The 15,437-nt window shown below is 40.0% G+C and overlaps 1 protein-coding gene across 9 annotated transcripts in view; it reads right to left on the bottom strand.

Moving 5' to 3' along the window:
- CACNB2 (calcium voltage-gated channel auxiliary subunit beta 2) overlaps window positions 1-15,437 on the bottom strand; it is a 385,488-nt gene that overhangs the window by 184,878 nt on the left and 185,173 nt on the right. Inside the window, exon 1 of one of the 9 annotated variants that reach the window (XM_082742057.1) lies at window positions 2,119-2,668. The exons of the other annotated variants lie outside the window; for them this stretch is intronic. Within the exon in view, the coding sequence (XP_082598183.1) occupies window positions 2,119-2,169 (51 nt within the window). The 5' untranslated portion in view covers window positions 2,170-2,668. Of the gene's footprint in view, window positions 1-2,118; window positions 2,669-15,437 lie in introns of those variants that run through there. 9 annotated transcript variants of the gene reach the window in all.

The raw sequence follows: 15,437 nt of genomic DNA, 5'->3' as shown, positions 1-15,437 counted from the left end.
AACATATACACTTAACACTAGTCAGAATCTTTTTTTTTTTGCCTTTGATAGTGAAAAAGTAATTATCAGTATCAATTTTTACTAGTTGATTAATTTCACCTTCACCAAAATAAGAATGAAATGTATGGTTTCTAGATGTGTTTTTGCGTGTTTGGGGTTTGCAGTGATTTTAAAGGAGCACCCCTGAAGGAAAAGCTGAAAACATACTTGGTTAGAACAAAAATAAGGGCCATGTGGCTTCTTCAGCCTCCTAAAAAGTTATTCCACAATATATATACATGCACACACGAATGTATACACAGACATATATGGATTTTAAAATTATCTTCCTTTATATTATTGTCCAAATTGAAAAACTAGCTTCTGTCATCATTGGGGAGTTTTTGAGACTGACCGGACGAAGGTATAAAATGGAAAGAGAATAGTCTTTGTAAGGACTTACTTTAAACTTTAACCCTTAAAGGAAAAATCCACGTGTTTACCAGCCTATTCAAACACTGGTCTTAGTTAAAATGAGAAATGATTAGGTCCAGGAAACAAAGAGCTAGGACTCGGGGAGAGAAAGTAGTTTAAAAGGATAAATCGTCCCTGTGTGGATTCCCCAATCATCCTTCACAGAACCGAAATTAACTCTACGATAAACCACTCCACTATTCTGAAGTCATCTAGATTGACTTCCCAATTAGATAACTGTGACATTTTTGTGCCATATTTCACTGCTGAAAATATTCAAAATGACCACTGGAATGTGTTAGGATACTTAGCAATTTGGGGGTCAGAATTATACATTTTCCCAATTCACAAGAGAATTCCTCTGCAGAAACAACCATAACAGCTATTTTGTGTGCGATCACATTCTTAGAAAGCAGGCAAGTTTACGGGAAAGGATGATTCTAGAGGCCCCTGGGAACAAACAGGTATTGAATAATTTCTAAAATACAGGCGAGCGATAGCTTTAGAATTAGTGTGCCCATAGCCAGCCATGCCAGAGTCTTAGGAAAGACAATGTGTGGCACACAACATTTAACGGGGGGCAAGCACAAGCAAGGAAAAGGGTGTGCTTAGAAAATTCTAGATGAAATATAACAAAAGATAATTAAAAGCACCTAGATTAAGCGACTCCTCTCACAGTTGCCTGATTGTGCTAATGCCTTCATCTGATATAAGACGGAACAAGTGATTACCACACACAGGTATTTCTCAGTAAGGATTTTTCCTTTTCTCTTTCTTTCTTTCCTTCTCTCTCTCTCTCTCTCTCTCTCTCTTTTTTTTTTTTGGTTAGATGAACTTAGGGTGTATTGGAGCCGGAAACAGAAGAGGTACCTTGGAAAGAATTTCTAGGCAAGCTATACTTTATTGATTTTAAAAAGATATTTTCATGTCCTATTGGCACAGACCTCTGTAACCTCAGGATTTTTCTTTTTACAGGCTCTGCCTTACATTTGGGTTCTAGTGCGATGACTGTTTTTTTCTGAAAACTTCCCTCGAAGGGCCCCATAATGATGTGATCTTTACTTTCAAAGATCCATTCCAAATCGGAAGACCCAAACATCCAGTTTTTGTCTGGTAAAGCACTATGCTTACGTTTTTTGTTTTTTTTTAAACATTAGACTCCCATTTCTGTATTTCATTAAATTCACAAATTTTTGAAGTGACAAACAAGCAATGAACTCTGAATTTGCATCCATGCAGAAAGTCAAATCATTTTGATTTACATAGAAAGGCTTCTGGAAAGAAAAAAAAAAAAGAAAAGAAAAGCAAGCAAGCAGCAAGTGTCCAGACTGTCAGTGCTATGCGTAAGGGACCCACTGTCCACAGCTGGAGAAAGCATTTCCATTTTCCAGTGTCTCCCAGTCTCTCCCTCTCTCTGCCACAAGCTACTATACTGATCTCAATTATATACAGTTTAAAACCAGAGTTACAGCTCTCCTTGCTTCAACCGCCCCGGAACATTTACATAATCGCACTGCAAATGACATTTCTGGCATGATAAGCGAAACTTTTGAAAAAGTGAAGCGACGAACGTGATTGAGCTTGAGCTCGCTAACAATCAAGGACATTCCTGTTCTCTTTAAACCACACCGTGCATCCGGCCTGCCTCCCTGCCCGCCTGCTTACCCCAGGAATGATGTACTTAGTCTGAGGAGACATGAAGCGTCTGTCAAGCATGCCAGCCCCGTTCCAAGTGCACCCAGCTCTCCAGAGAGCAAGAATGTGCTTCACAGGGGCAAGAACTCAGTTAAAAAGCTCAAGGCAGCCAAGGGTGGCTTTGCTGACCGGCATATCCATCAACTGCTTTCCTTTTCCTTGCTGGCTGGAGGTGCGCGCAGTTGTAGCCAGCCAGTGTGACTTTCTAAAAAGTTCTTCAGATTATAACGGCTCTCTCTGTTCTGGAACCATTTAGGCATCGCAGACAAGCTCATCAAAGTCAATTAACAAACGCAAGTGGGAGGGTCTCTTTCTCCTCCCAGCTACGTCAGCTGGCTTGCAAGAGCAAAGCCTGTGAACTTGTGAAACCGACAAACGTTTCATCAATGTCAGATGCTTGCCTTGGGGCGACACTGGCTACAGCGGTGCTTCGGGATACTTTACGATACAACAGATTGCACAACTGGACAAGCTGTCAGTGATCAAGAAAACTACTAGACTGTGAAAAAAAAGTCTGGAACACAAGTGAGGACATTCCTGTGCTCACATCCGATGGGAGAAAATATTTCCTCCCTCGCATACGAGAAAGTGATATCTTTCTTTTGTGGTCACCTTTCACATTCTCCGCGTGCATGAAAAAAAACATTTTTTCCCCCCACAAAGCCAAATGCTTGGATAAATTTAATTTTATTTTAACTGAAAACGTCTTTTCATCCAAAGATGACTTTTTAAAAAATGGAACAAAAACCACTATACTCTAAGAACATGTTTGCAAAGCATGTAACAAAGGATTACTATCCAGAAGACAGAAAGAGCTCCTAAAAGCCAATAAAGAAAAGACCCACAAAATAAGAGAATAAGGAAAAGAAAAATGAATAAATAAACCACAGAAGAGAAAAACCCAAGTGGCCAAGAAACGAAAAATGCTTTGCTGCTGGTTGGGAATACAAATGAAAATCTCAATTTACCATTTCACACCCATTTGGGTAGAAACATTTAAGGTCTTTGAAATTCTAGACCTTGGTGAGGACGTCAAACAGGGGTTGGCACACTCTAGCCTGAGGCCATATCTAAGCAGCTACCCATTACTCGTAACTTGCTAGCTAAGAGGATGACTGATGGCTGCTTTCGCTTGACAGGTGCAGAGTTGAGGTTATGAGAGAGACCATGTAGCTTACCAAGGCTGAAATATTTCTGGGCTACTCCTTCATGGAAAAGGTCTGCCAGCCCCTGAAGCAGAGTAACTAGACTCTCAGACTTTGTGGGTGGGAGTATAAATCGGGACAGTCACGTTTGTGATTTTGAGAAAGGTGAGGGCAGCAAAGTTGTTAGTGACCGTGCCTGTTGGGGGCCCTCCTGTCCCTCACACAGGCACACAGGGCGGCAGAGTAGGCACAGAACGTCGCTAGCAACATTGGAGATGTTGGTAAAAACCTGTTAACAAATCCAACATGTAGCAACAGGAAAGTGGATAAACAAGATCTGAGACCCTACAGCAAGGAGAGTAATTGGTTTATGAGTAACTACATGGATTAAATCAAAGCAAGCATGTCGATAGGGAAAAGCAAGTTGTAGGACCTTTATACCTTGAGAACCTATGATATGATTTGTATAAAGTTGGAAAATATCCGAAAATACTTCATGCTTTCTGTAGGTAATGAAAGTATAGAAATAAATGTGAAAAAGGACTAAATGCAGGAGAGTGTTACATCAGGAAAGGAGTCCTTCTGGAAGAATTACTGAAGGTTGGGGAAACTCTACTAGTGATATTTTATTTCTTACACTAGGTTGTGCTTCCACCGCTCGCCACTATATTATTTTCTATGTATTTTTTGTAACTAAAAATGTCATAATTAAGTGCATAATTTATTCATAATAAAGAAATAATTTTAGGATTAGAAAAAACAGTGGACAGAATGAGGCAAAAATGCCAAATCATTATATAGACATTAAAATGTTTATAGGACACTTTCATTTGCGACAAAATACATATGATATGTGAGAATAAGTAAAAGAAAAAGAATAGCCTACCATTTTTTTTCTATAATAATGACTCCGCTGTTAAAATGATTTAGAGAAAAACTTGTAAGGAAACATGAATTCTATTTATAGTGGTTGCATCTATGTAGTGGTTGAGGGTAGGTTTATTTCTCTCCTTTAAAAAAATTTAGTATTTTGGGGTACCCGGGTGGCTCAGTTGGTTAAGTGTCCGCATCTTGATTTCAGCTCAGATTATGATCTTAGGGTCCTGAGATCAACCCCTGTGTCTGGCTCTGCAATCAGTGGGGAGTTTGCTTAAGATTCTCTCTCTCCCTGCCTCTGCCTCTCCCCTGGCTTGTGTGCGTGCGTGCGTGCACACACACACACACACACACACACACACTCTCTCTCTCTCAATAAATAAATAAATAAATAAATAATTTTTTAAAAAAGTATTTTCAAACTTTTCATGATAGGTTTATATTATTTTTCTGATTCCCCCAAAAGTTTTAAGTGTCCTACTGACAACCAAGGGTTATCTAATTTTCTAGAGAAATTAGAAACCTTTGTTTAACTCACTATTTACTTTAGATTATGATATCTTATATATGTGTAAGAGTAGAAATTAATTTGTAAAAACCTGAACGGAATGCCAATGGATCTGATGATTTGGCCAGCAGAAACAAATTCATCCAGTAAAAATGCTAACGATTTCCACCTTGTATAAAAGATAACCTCCTCTCCCCCGACCCCACAACAGTTTTATTGCCTGGTGCAGTAGTTAACAGTTCTGTAACTAATTTAACAATCTTAGCCCTGTATCTTTTTTTTTTTTTTAAAGATTTGATTTATTTATTTGGCAGAGAGAAATCACAAGTAGATGGAGAGGCAGGCAGAGAGAGAGAGAGGGAAGCAGGCTCCTCGCCGAGCAGAGAGCCTGACGCGGGACTCGATCCCAGGACCCTGAGATCATGACCTGAGCCGAAGGCAGCGGCTTAACCCACTGAGCCACCCAGGTGCCCAGCCCTGTATCTTTTTTTCAACAACTATAAATGCTTAGGTCTCTCCCATAATCTTTCTAAACTGGTTTTACCATCCTCCCAGTTTCCTCAATAAACTAAAAAATCTTTGAAACACATTCACGGTACATTTATTTGTGATAAACATACTGAAATTTTTGGAAAATTAGACTTGGTCTTCAATGTTTCTGACAATGGCATATTTGATTACTAGCTGTCCAATTCTAGCCCATATTAGTATACAGCGCCACTAAGATATACTTACAATAGAAAAACATCGGTCACTGATGTTAATTTCAAGTAAGCAAAAAACAACTGGGGTTTGAAAAGGAGGAGATGGAAATTATGCAAGCCAATTTCAATGCCTTTCCAAGCACCTATAAGTTTTTTAATACTAAACAACAGTACGTCCCTGTTACAGGGATAGCACTTTTTTCACACATTAAATATGATTTCTTTCTTCCCCTTTCAAATGGGACCGAGGGATATTTTCTTGAGGTCTCTAGGAAGACAAAGATAAACAGAGAGAAGAGACAGTATAAGAAATGCAGGTTATCAGGGAAAAATAGACTATTCAGAGTGTAAGCCAGGAAGGTGATAACAGAAGTGCATGCAAGATTTTAGATCAGCTTATCATTCCAGAAACCAGAAGAAATGACAAACCCAAGACAATCTGGTCCCTTTCCAGGGTTAAGAGGGTAGGTGACCTTAATTTAGGTGGGTTAGTCAATATCCAGTAGTTATTTATTTTTTTCAAAGATTGTATTTATTTATTTGGTGGGGGGAGGGGCAGAGGGAGAGGGAGAGAATCTCAAGCAGATTCTGAGCTAAGGGTGGAGCCCAGGGCAGGGCTTGATTCCACAACCCCGAGATCATGACCTGAACCCAAACCGAGTTGGACACTCAACTGACGGACCCATTAGGTACCGTGTGATTATTATTATTTTTTTTGAAGATTTATTTGAGAGAAACAGTAAGTAGGGGGAGAGACAGAGGGAGAGAATCTTCAAGCAGACTCCTCGCTGAACGTGGAGCCCTGTGTGGGACTCAATCCCATGACCTGAACGAAACCAAGAGTGGGATGCTTAACCGACTGAGCCACCCAGGTGCCCCTCCAATAGTGATTTTTTAGTTTTTCATACATGTGATAAATTTTCAAGCTAAGTTTTTGTAATTTACAGAATGTCTAAGATACAAAGAATAAATAATGTCTAAAATATATAGTATAGAATAAAAATACTAAAAATGACATTTTCTGTTTTTTATAGGTATAAGACAACTTCCCTGGTTTTACAAAGCATTTTCATTGTTAAGTACTGGGGGTGGGGGGGGTGTGTGGAGAACAACCCAGAACAAAAGGAAACAATAGCAACACTTATCCTTGCCATCCCTCAGGTTCCTAATCTATGAAAAGAGAATTGTCAAGATTACATGAAACCTCTAAAAGACATCTGGCACATCAGAGACGACAAAGAAATGTTAGTTTTCTTTGCTATAACTGGGTGGTTCTCAGCTGGTAATGATTTTGCCCCTAGGGGACATTTAGCAATGTCGAGGGACATTTCTGATTGCCACACTGGGACGGGTGGTTGGTTTACTGGCATCTAGTGGGTAGAAGCCAAGGATGCCGCTAAACATCGTATAAGGCACAGGCAAGTCTCCCACAACAAAGAATTTTCCAGCTCAATAGGTCAATAGTGCTGAGGTTGAGAAATCTGAAGGTGTCCTTTATATCAATGCTATCAATGAGAAGCACTTTAACGTCCTGTGAAAATCAAACCATATCTAGATCTACGCAAGGTTGCCTCAATGTAGGATAGAGGGTTGGAAAGGCAAAGGGCAGGGACAGGGGAAGCTGACTGCTGTGAATTGGGGACATCTCAGAGGCAGCCCCTGGGAGCTCAGCCAAGTGCCCAGTTGTACTATGAGTTTCTACTGGAGGAACCCGTGGAGACCACAGGCTAGCTTGGTGTCAGATTTCAGATGGAAGAACCAAAGGTTTCTGCAGTCGGGACTGGCATTCACACCACTAATCTTTTGCATTAGCTTGTTTCCAGTTCCCTTCTACCATACCCCTACCACCCCCCCCCACCCCAAGTTGTCTTTGCTAAACTGTGAAAAAGGCTTCATGAAATTGACATGAGAACTGGAGAACTCCGCGGGCGCTATTTTTATAACCAAAGAGGCATGCTTACCAATCTGCCAAGAGAAGGGTTCTCTTTATTTGCTGTGTTTGTATTCAGAATTGTTATTATCTGTCTACATAAACAGAAGGCAGGGAGGAGAGCTTCAATAGCCCTGAATCCTCAATCTGAGACAACAGTCCCATTTGTTGTTCTAAACTTTAAAACAGCAGCGGAACTTTCTGGATTGGGGGTGGGGGGCAAAGTAGAAATATGTTATGTTGCCAGGAAACAAAAAAAAAAATCAAAATTTTGGAAATCACGTACTTTGAGCAGCCACTCCAGACTTCAAAGGCCAGACTGTTTATCTAACGGGCAAGGATTGTGAAAAAAACTTCCTTGATCAAACCCCCATTTAGAGCTTGTGCCATCAATGGTGTCATCTCTGATTACAAAAGGCCACGATATGTGTACAAATATGGATAATTATGGCGTGCGTTAGCCAGACAGTGAATCATGACAGCAAAACAAAACTCAAATGTGTGTGTACACTCTAAACCTCGCATGTGTTTTTGGTAAATAACAGCCAAACACATTGTTTTTCTCAAGAAATAAAAACAAGAGACAATTCCAAATGCCATAGAAAAAAAAAAAAACAACAAAAACCCAAATGAAAATAGTCACATTTATAATTGAATTTTGTTTCCGCCTAACTTATTGTTGTCACTAATAAATTTATTTATTTATTTATTATTTCATGTGACAACAAATCCCAATCGATTTCTACTGGTTACTGATTCAGAAGAATAGGAGCAAGAACAAAGCATTTTCCCCCCATATCCGTACTATTTGACCCAAAAACTTGCACCGTTCAATTTCTTTCCTCGCGTTTTATTCTTGTAAGTAGTCTGTTATCAACTTGGCCCTAATTCATCTAGGGGCAGATGAAGGCAGAATCTTCATTTAAATCAGAGCCACTCAAATCAAAATTTATGAAATTTTTTATTTCATAAAAAATCTAGCAGTGACGAAACTCAGCTAGCTTCTTGACCTTCTTCCCTCCTTGATAAAAGAGTTCCCCCCCTTTTTAAAAATATATTACGCAATTTATCTTTAGTTAAGAACTTACACTGGCCAAACAACTTCCTTTCTGAGACATTGTTCTAATTTCAAACATATCACAACTGATAAGAGCCGAAAGGAACTCTCTTCTCCACCATTTGCTTTCCCTCACTATTGGCTAAGACAGACTTGAAAATATTCCTGAGTACTGTTATTAACAAAGAGCCACAGTAATTTTAATCTACATCAAAACTTCTACTTCAGACTATTCTAGGAAAAATAAAAGAAGGAGAGGGTGTCTTGGGGGCTCCTTTGACCTTTTTATTTCCCCATGGATCCGTTCTACTGTAAATTTGACTCCAAAAAAGCATATTTTATAATTTTTTTGGTACTTGCAACCTGCATTTAACATAATAAAACTCTCTTTCCTTATTATTAAATGTCTTTCCAGAGTGATCTATAAGAAAATCCACTGACTATTCTCTATAGTAATTGAATGAACCTATGTAATTCAATGTATTATGTTTAATGTTTGAATATTTTCCTTTAAAAGAACTGCCACTGAATTATGCCAGATGGGGTGTGGGCTGCGGATTAAGAAGGTTACATCAAGCGCTGGGTTTGCACTGTGTTTTTGAGATACCCCTGGTCCTAACACACACACCCACAATTCTTAATCTTCCCAGGCTTGCTCTATCATGCCATCTTATGGGTTTTCCTCCTGAAATTTTCACTTCTCACCTGCTTTAAGGGAGTCATTATTCCCTACTCCCAGTTTCTGTGAGGTCGTCCTAAATATCCAAGGTCTTTCATTTCCAGGCTCTTACATGTAGCACCAGCTAGACACATTCCCATGAACTTCCAAACATACAAGTGTGCTCAAACATACTTGCTTCCAAAGGAATTTTTCTTCCACTCCCAATACCCCAGTCCTGCACACTGTAGTGAACAGCACCACTGTCCTCCTGTGACTAGACCAAAAACTCATTGGCAAGTCCTGTCCACTCAAGCCAACCTTTGTTGCCTCTCTTATGACCTGCCTAGCAATAGCCCCTAACTCACTTCACGGCTGCTGTCCCACCTCCACAGATAGCCAAAGTTGTCTCTTGTTTTGTGAGGTTTTAGTCATTTATTTATATGAGAGAGAGCAGGAGAGCGAGAGCTCATGAGTGGGGGGTGGGGAGGAGCAGCGGGAGAGGGACAAGCAGACTCTGTGCTCTATGCTGAGCGTGGAGCCTGATGCGGGGCTTGATCCCACAAACCTGAGATCATGACCTGAGCCCAAATCAAGAGTTCAACATTTAACTGACCGAGCCACAGAGGTGCCCTGAAAGTTGTCTTTTTTAAAGCACGAATTCATTTCAATTGCTCTGCTGCTTAATATCTTCTAATCGTTTCTCAGTGCAGCTGAAATGTGCAGGGCTGGTGAGAACTGGCTCCTGGCCACATTTCTGACCTCATCTCCCCTCACTCTGCCCGTCGGTGCCACAGCGGAAGCCACAATGGCCTTCCTGATGTCCCCAGACTGCACCACATGCATTCTGGTGTCAGGGATCTGCATTTGCTCTTCTGACGAGTTGTAATGCTTTCCCCGTAGACAGACACATGGCTGCCTCCCTCTTATATCATTCAGGTAAACTCATCTCCTCAGAGAAGCCCTGACCTCTGGGACCAAAGTAGAGCTATTCTCTGTCACAAGACCCTGTTTGATTTTCTCTGCAGCTTAGAGCAATAGTTGAAGGTACCCAATGTATTGATTTCTAAATCATATTTGCCTTCCCATTAGAACGAGTATAGAACATCTGGTTTGTCCACCATGCTAACTTCAGTTTTAATATGGCCACCATGAATGTGCTCTCTTACTGCTTTCAGAAGAGTATGGTCTTTTCTGTAATCTAGTAAAACCTGGAAGTATATTCAATAAAGCCGAAAGGACGCTAGACTCAGAGATAGTAGAACGGAGTTAGTTCCAACTCTGCTGCCATTTAACTAACTGGTTGAGTGACTTGATATGCCTGAAGCCTTAGAAGCTTCCAACTTAGAGGTTGTTCAACTGGTCTACAGAGAGGCTAATGACTTAGTCTAGCCCTACCACTATCAGTTCCAAAATTTATATTCCACTAAACATGCTGGAGGAAAGAGACTTCATACAATAGTCTAAATTAGTTAGAGCTTCTAGTTATAATCTCTAAGAGATTCACAACTAATTTAGGTAAAAAAAAAAAAATGGCCAAAATAAATGGCCCTTGCTTGGTTAATCAAATTTTCACCCAATTCTTCTTTAAACTAAAGCTTGCTGGGGTGCCTGGGTGGCTCAGAGGGTTAAAGCCTCTGCCTTTGGCTCAGGTCATGATCCCAGAGCCCTGTCTGTCAAATAAATAAATAAAATCTTAAAAAAAAAAAAATAAACTAAAGCTTGCTGACCTAGAGAGTCCCAGAAGGAGCATATCTGATATCTTCCTGCCTTTGCGAGTTGGCCATATAATTTAGACTTAAATAAGGTCTGCCAAACACGTAAGTATTAAATAGTGAATATGATTTTTAGGACTTATTTTGTCTTATCTTTAAAATTCCAACTTTGGTCAGATATAGCTGACATAGGAAATTGTAAGATAATTAGAGTGTGCATCGTGGTGGTTTGATATAAACATGTACATTGTGATAGTTAATTCACACATTCTATCATCTCACGTGGTGTCTTTTTGTAGTGAGTGTGGGAACACCTCATTGTCAGTTGCAGTCATGATGCCTTAGATCCTCAGAGCTTACTCATCCTATAGCTAAACGTCTGGAACCTTTATCATCGTCTCTCTATTTCTCCCCACCACCTAGCCCCAGCATTCATTTCGCTAACCTACAATGAACTTCTAAATTTTCAAAATACGAATTTATAAATTCAGTACAACAGGATAAAATTAAATAAAACAGATTAAAAAATAGATCTAGGGGAAACAATGAATTAGGGATACAGAAGAGCATACAGGACTGCCAAAAATAAGACCATGAACTCAAATGGAATGGCTCCCACCATGTGATTTCATTTTGCTAATTCCTGCGATGAAGTAGTGAAATGAGTCGATTTTTCTAGATGCAAATTTTGTGTAAATCACAAAAATGTGAACTGAATTTACTCCCTAATTTTTACTACAAACAGAGACCCATTTTTATAGCTTCCATCTCCCCCACACCACTTTTTCATTACAGGGTGATTTAGGAGCACCAACTCTAAGAAAACAAGATATTCCCAACCTCATTTTTAAAACAGCGACAGGTTTCATCATTTCCTTTTATGAGAATAAAAACTCGAGACTCTGGCTCTAATTTTTTGAGGAATTTTGGAATAGGTTATGAGTGGGACCTTATTCATGTTTCAGATTGAGAATAACAACTGTTTGGCACTTTGTTTGGGGGAAACTTTTCCCTGAGCGTTGATGATTCTTTTTTGTCATAAGGTTTGTGCATCAATAGCATTTATTCCTACGTGGCCCAGAATACAAACTTCCAACCTGAATCCATTGTGTACCACAGCTGAGTGGAAAAAGGATAAGGGAAACAGGCAGAGAAATAAAATTCGCACAAGTGAAGGAAGACAGTGGGAAATACATCTGTGTGTCCGCAATCCTAACTACTTTCACTGCGTGCATTCCTCAGGTTGGTGGTTCACAAAGTGTGGTCTGAGGACCAGAGACCCTTTCGGAAGATCGTCGAGGTCAAAACGATTCTCTATCAGATGAAAAACTGGAGATACCCCAAAAATAAACGGGAAATTTTAAAATGGTCTCCTTTTGCTCTATCTGATGAAATCATGCATGATAAATCTCCGAGTGAGCCCTGGAGCTCGTTTTGGCCCCGACGGTGAGTGATTCATTTCATTGAGCCGCAAATGTATGTCAATGTTAAGTAGTGTCTTCGGGATAAACGTCTCGCTATTCTGCACTTGGTCTCTGACAGTGACAGAATGTGCTGTCTGTTCCAGAGACCCCCATCTTTGATGATGAGCACTATGATCTGATAAGCAGAATTCCTTAAGTGTGTGTGTAGATCAACTACTTAAATGCATCTTAAGGGGCCCTTGAGCTGCTCAGTCCGTTAAGCATTTGACTTCGGGTCAGGTGATGATCTACTAGAACTCATACAGCAATTCAATAATGTGGCAGGACACAAAATCAATGCACAGAAATCAGTTGCTTTCTTATACACTAACAATGAAAACACAGAAAGGGAAATGAGAGAATTGATTCCATTTACTAGAGCACCAAGAACCACAAGATACCTGGGAATAAACCTAACCAAAGAGGTAAATGATCTGTACGCGAGGAACTACAGAACACTCATGAAAGACATTGAAGAAGACACAAAAAGACGGAAGACCATTCCATGCTCGTGGATCGGAAGAATAAACATTATTAAAATGTCTATACTGCCTAGAGCCATCTATACTTTCAATGCCATCCCGATTTCTTAGCAAAAGAATTGCTAAGAAAATGTTGAAAAAGAAAAACAAAACTGGGTGCATCACGTTGCCTGATTTTAAGCTTTACAACAAAGCTGTGATCACCAAGACAGCATGGTACTGGCATAAAAAAAGACACATAGGCCAGTGTAACAGAGTAGAGAGCCCAGATATGGACCTGCAACTCTATGGTCAAATAATCTTTAACAAAGCAGGAAAAAATATCCAGTGGAAAATAGACAGTCTCTTCAATAAATGGCGCTGGGAAAACTGGACAGCTATGCGCAGAAGAATGAAACTCAACCATTCTTTTATACCATACACAAAGATAAACTTGAAATGGATAAAAGACCTCAACGTGAGGCAGGAATCTATCAAAATCCTAGAGGAGAACATAGGCAGTAACCTCTTCAACTTCGGCTGCAGCAACTTCTTGCAAGACACATGTCTAAAGGCAAAGAAAACAAAAGTGAAAAAGAACTTTCGGGACTTCATCAAGATCAAAAGCTTCTGCACAGCAAAGCAAATAGTCAACAAAACAAAGAGGAAACCCATGGAATGGGAGAAGATATTCACAAATGACAGTACAGACAAAGGGCTGATATCCAAGATCTATAAAGAGCTCCTCAGGGTCCTGGGATCAAACCCTGCGTCAGGCTCCCTGCTTCTCCCTCTGCCCTTCCCCCTGCTCATGCTCTCACTCACGCAGTCTCTCCCGTTCTCTCAAATGAATAAACAAACAAACAAACAAACAAAAATCTTAAGAAAAAAAAAATAAGTGCACCTTGCACCTTAGGTACAAAGATACTTAAGTATAATGTGGTTAATCTGAGAATTATGATGCATATGATGCATACGTGGTTAAATCGGGTAAACACCACCACTTGCTTGAAAACAGTGGTTCTCAGCCTTGCTGCAAAGTGGAACCCCTGGAGAGCTTTAAGGTCTCCGGATGCCTGAATCCTACCCGCCGAGATTCTGAGATTCTGACTTAATTGGTCTGGGATGCAGCTTGGGCATGTGGAGTTTTAAAAGCTCCCCAGGTGATTCTAATGTGCAGCCAAGATAGAAAACTACTGTGTTAGGGCAGTGTGAATTCTCTTTTCTCTGCAGGTTTCATCATTGTTCCCTGTTCAGTCTTTGAGGCTTGAATTCTTGTAGCTCTTGAATTCATACCCTGAGACCTAGCCCTTGATGTTGCCGTAATATACCCCGTCTCCCGGTGTCTTAGATCCTTCCAGAAAACTGGATGCAGAGTTTAAGCTCTCCATAGGCAGCTCCTTTTCGTATCCTGTCCTAACTTTCTATCCGCTTCCAGCATTTGGCACTTTCTAAAACCAGCCCTGTTGGTCCCCATGGAGTCCCATTCCAGAAGCCCTAGCGTGCTGTCCCCTGTCCATTCATGAGAGGAAGTTAGTCAGACACAGTCAAACCTCTGCCCTTAGCAGAGCACAGGAATGAATGTGGTCATTCCAAACACTGCTGGTGCAATTTAGTATTTCCAGATGTGCATATTTCCACAAGATAGCATTTAAGTACATCTGATATGTTTGGAGGCTGAAGAAATGAATCAAAAGAGAATTATGTTGTTTTTATTATGAACGTGTAATGAATACACTTACAAAAAATATGTTCTTCATATAACAAGCATGTTCTTTTGTGGTCACTTGTCTTGGACCCTGAACTCTGCAGGTGCTTTGGAATAACATAAGAACATATTTCAAGGCTTTATCTGAAACAAAATGAACAAATCACGAATGTTCTAGAATATCATGTTTTTAGTATCATGGAAGTTGGATTTGTTAGTCTTCAAAGAAGGCTTGTCCAAGGAAATGCTTTTAAAAATCATTATTTTCTGCTTGCTGAATTAATGTGGAGCATTAAGAAAAATTTGAAGCATATCCCAGGGCTAGAGGCATAAGCTGCCATTTTCCAAAGAAAAATGAAGATATCTTAAAGTAGAACTTCCTCCAAGGGAGCTGTGATTAAGATCAAATGGGATCTTGTTTATTTTCAGTTTTTAATCTAATGCCATCAGAGGGGGCAGCTGTATTGATGGAGTCTGAGGGAGGAAGACTGGCACGTCTTCCTCCATCTGCTCCTTTTGCCTGGATTGAATCTTCTGCTCTTGGCTTTTCTTGCATAAAGTACCAAGAAAGAGCAAAGTTGGGTCAACATCAAATTGTGCTTTGGATAACCAAGACACAGCACAGTTACCTTGGAACGTGATTTTGAATTCAAAGCTCTTTTTCCTCTGGGGAATGGTTTTACGTGACTTGGATTTCCACATTTTGGATTTTCACATTTAAATCAAGGTGGCTCTGATGAGAAGATCATGTTTCATTCCTTCCTCAACTAACCATTTGATCCATTTTTTTCTTTTCCTCTATTGATTTTTGTTTTTCTTTCCTTTCCATTTCAGTATACCAGCTCAGGTTACTTGTAGGTGCTCCTCTCTTCTGTTATTCATTTATTTTGAAAATAGAAGGCAGAAGAGACTAGCACAGGAGTTAAAACAGGAGTTCGGAATCAGCATCCCAAAGAACTTGACTGGGATCTTGACTCTTGGGCTTGATAGCTATGTGATCTAAGGCAAGTGACTATTCTTCATAAGCCCCAGTTTTTGCAAATCACAGCACAGACACTCTAGAC

This window comes from Mustela nivalis (genome assembly GCF_964662115.1).
Source record: "Mustela nivalis genome assembly, chromosome: 7".
Taxonomy (NCBI): Eukaryota; Metazoa; Chordata; class Mammalia; order Carnivora; family Mustelidae; genus Mustela; species Mustela nivalis.
The sequence above is the reverse complement of the archived record's forward strand: the minus strand, read 5'-3'. Positions and strand labels throughout refer to the sequence as shown.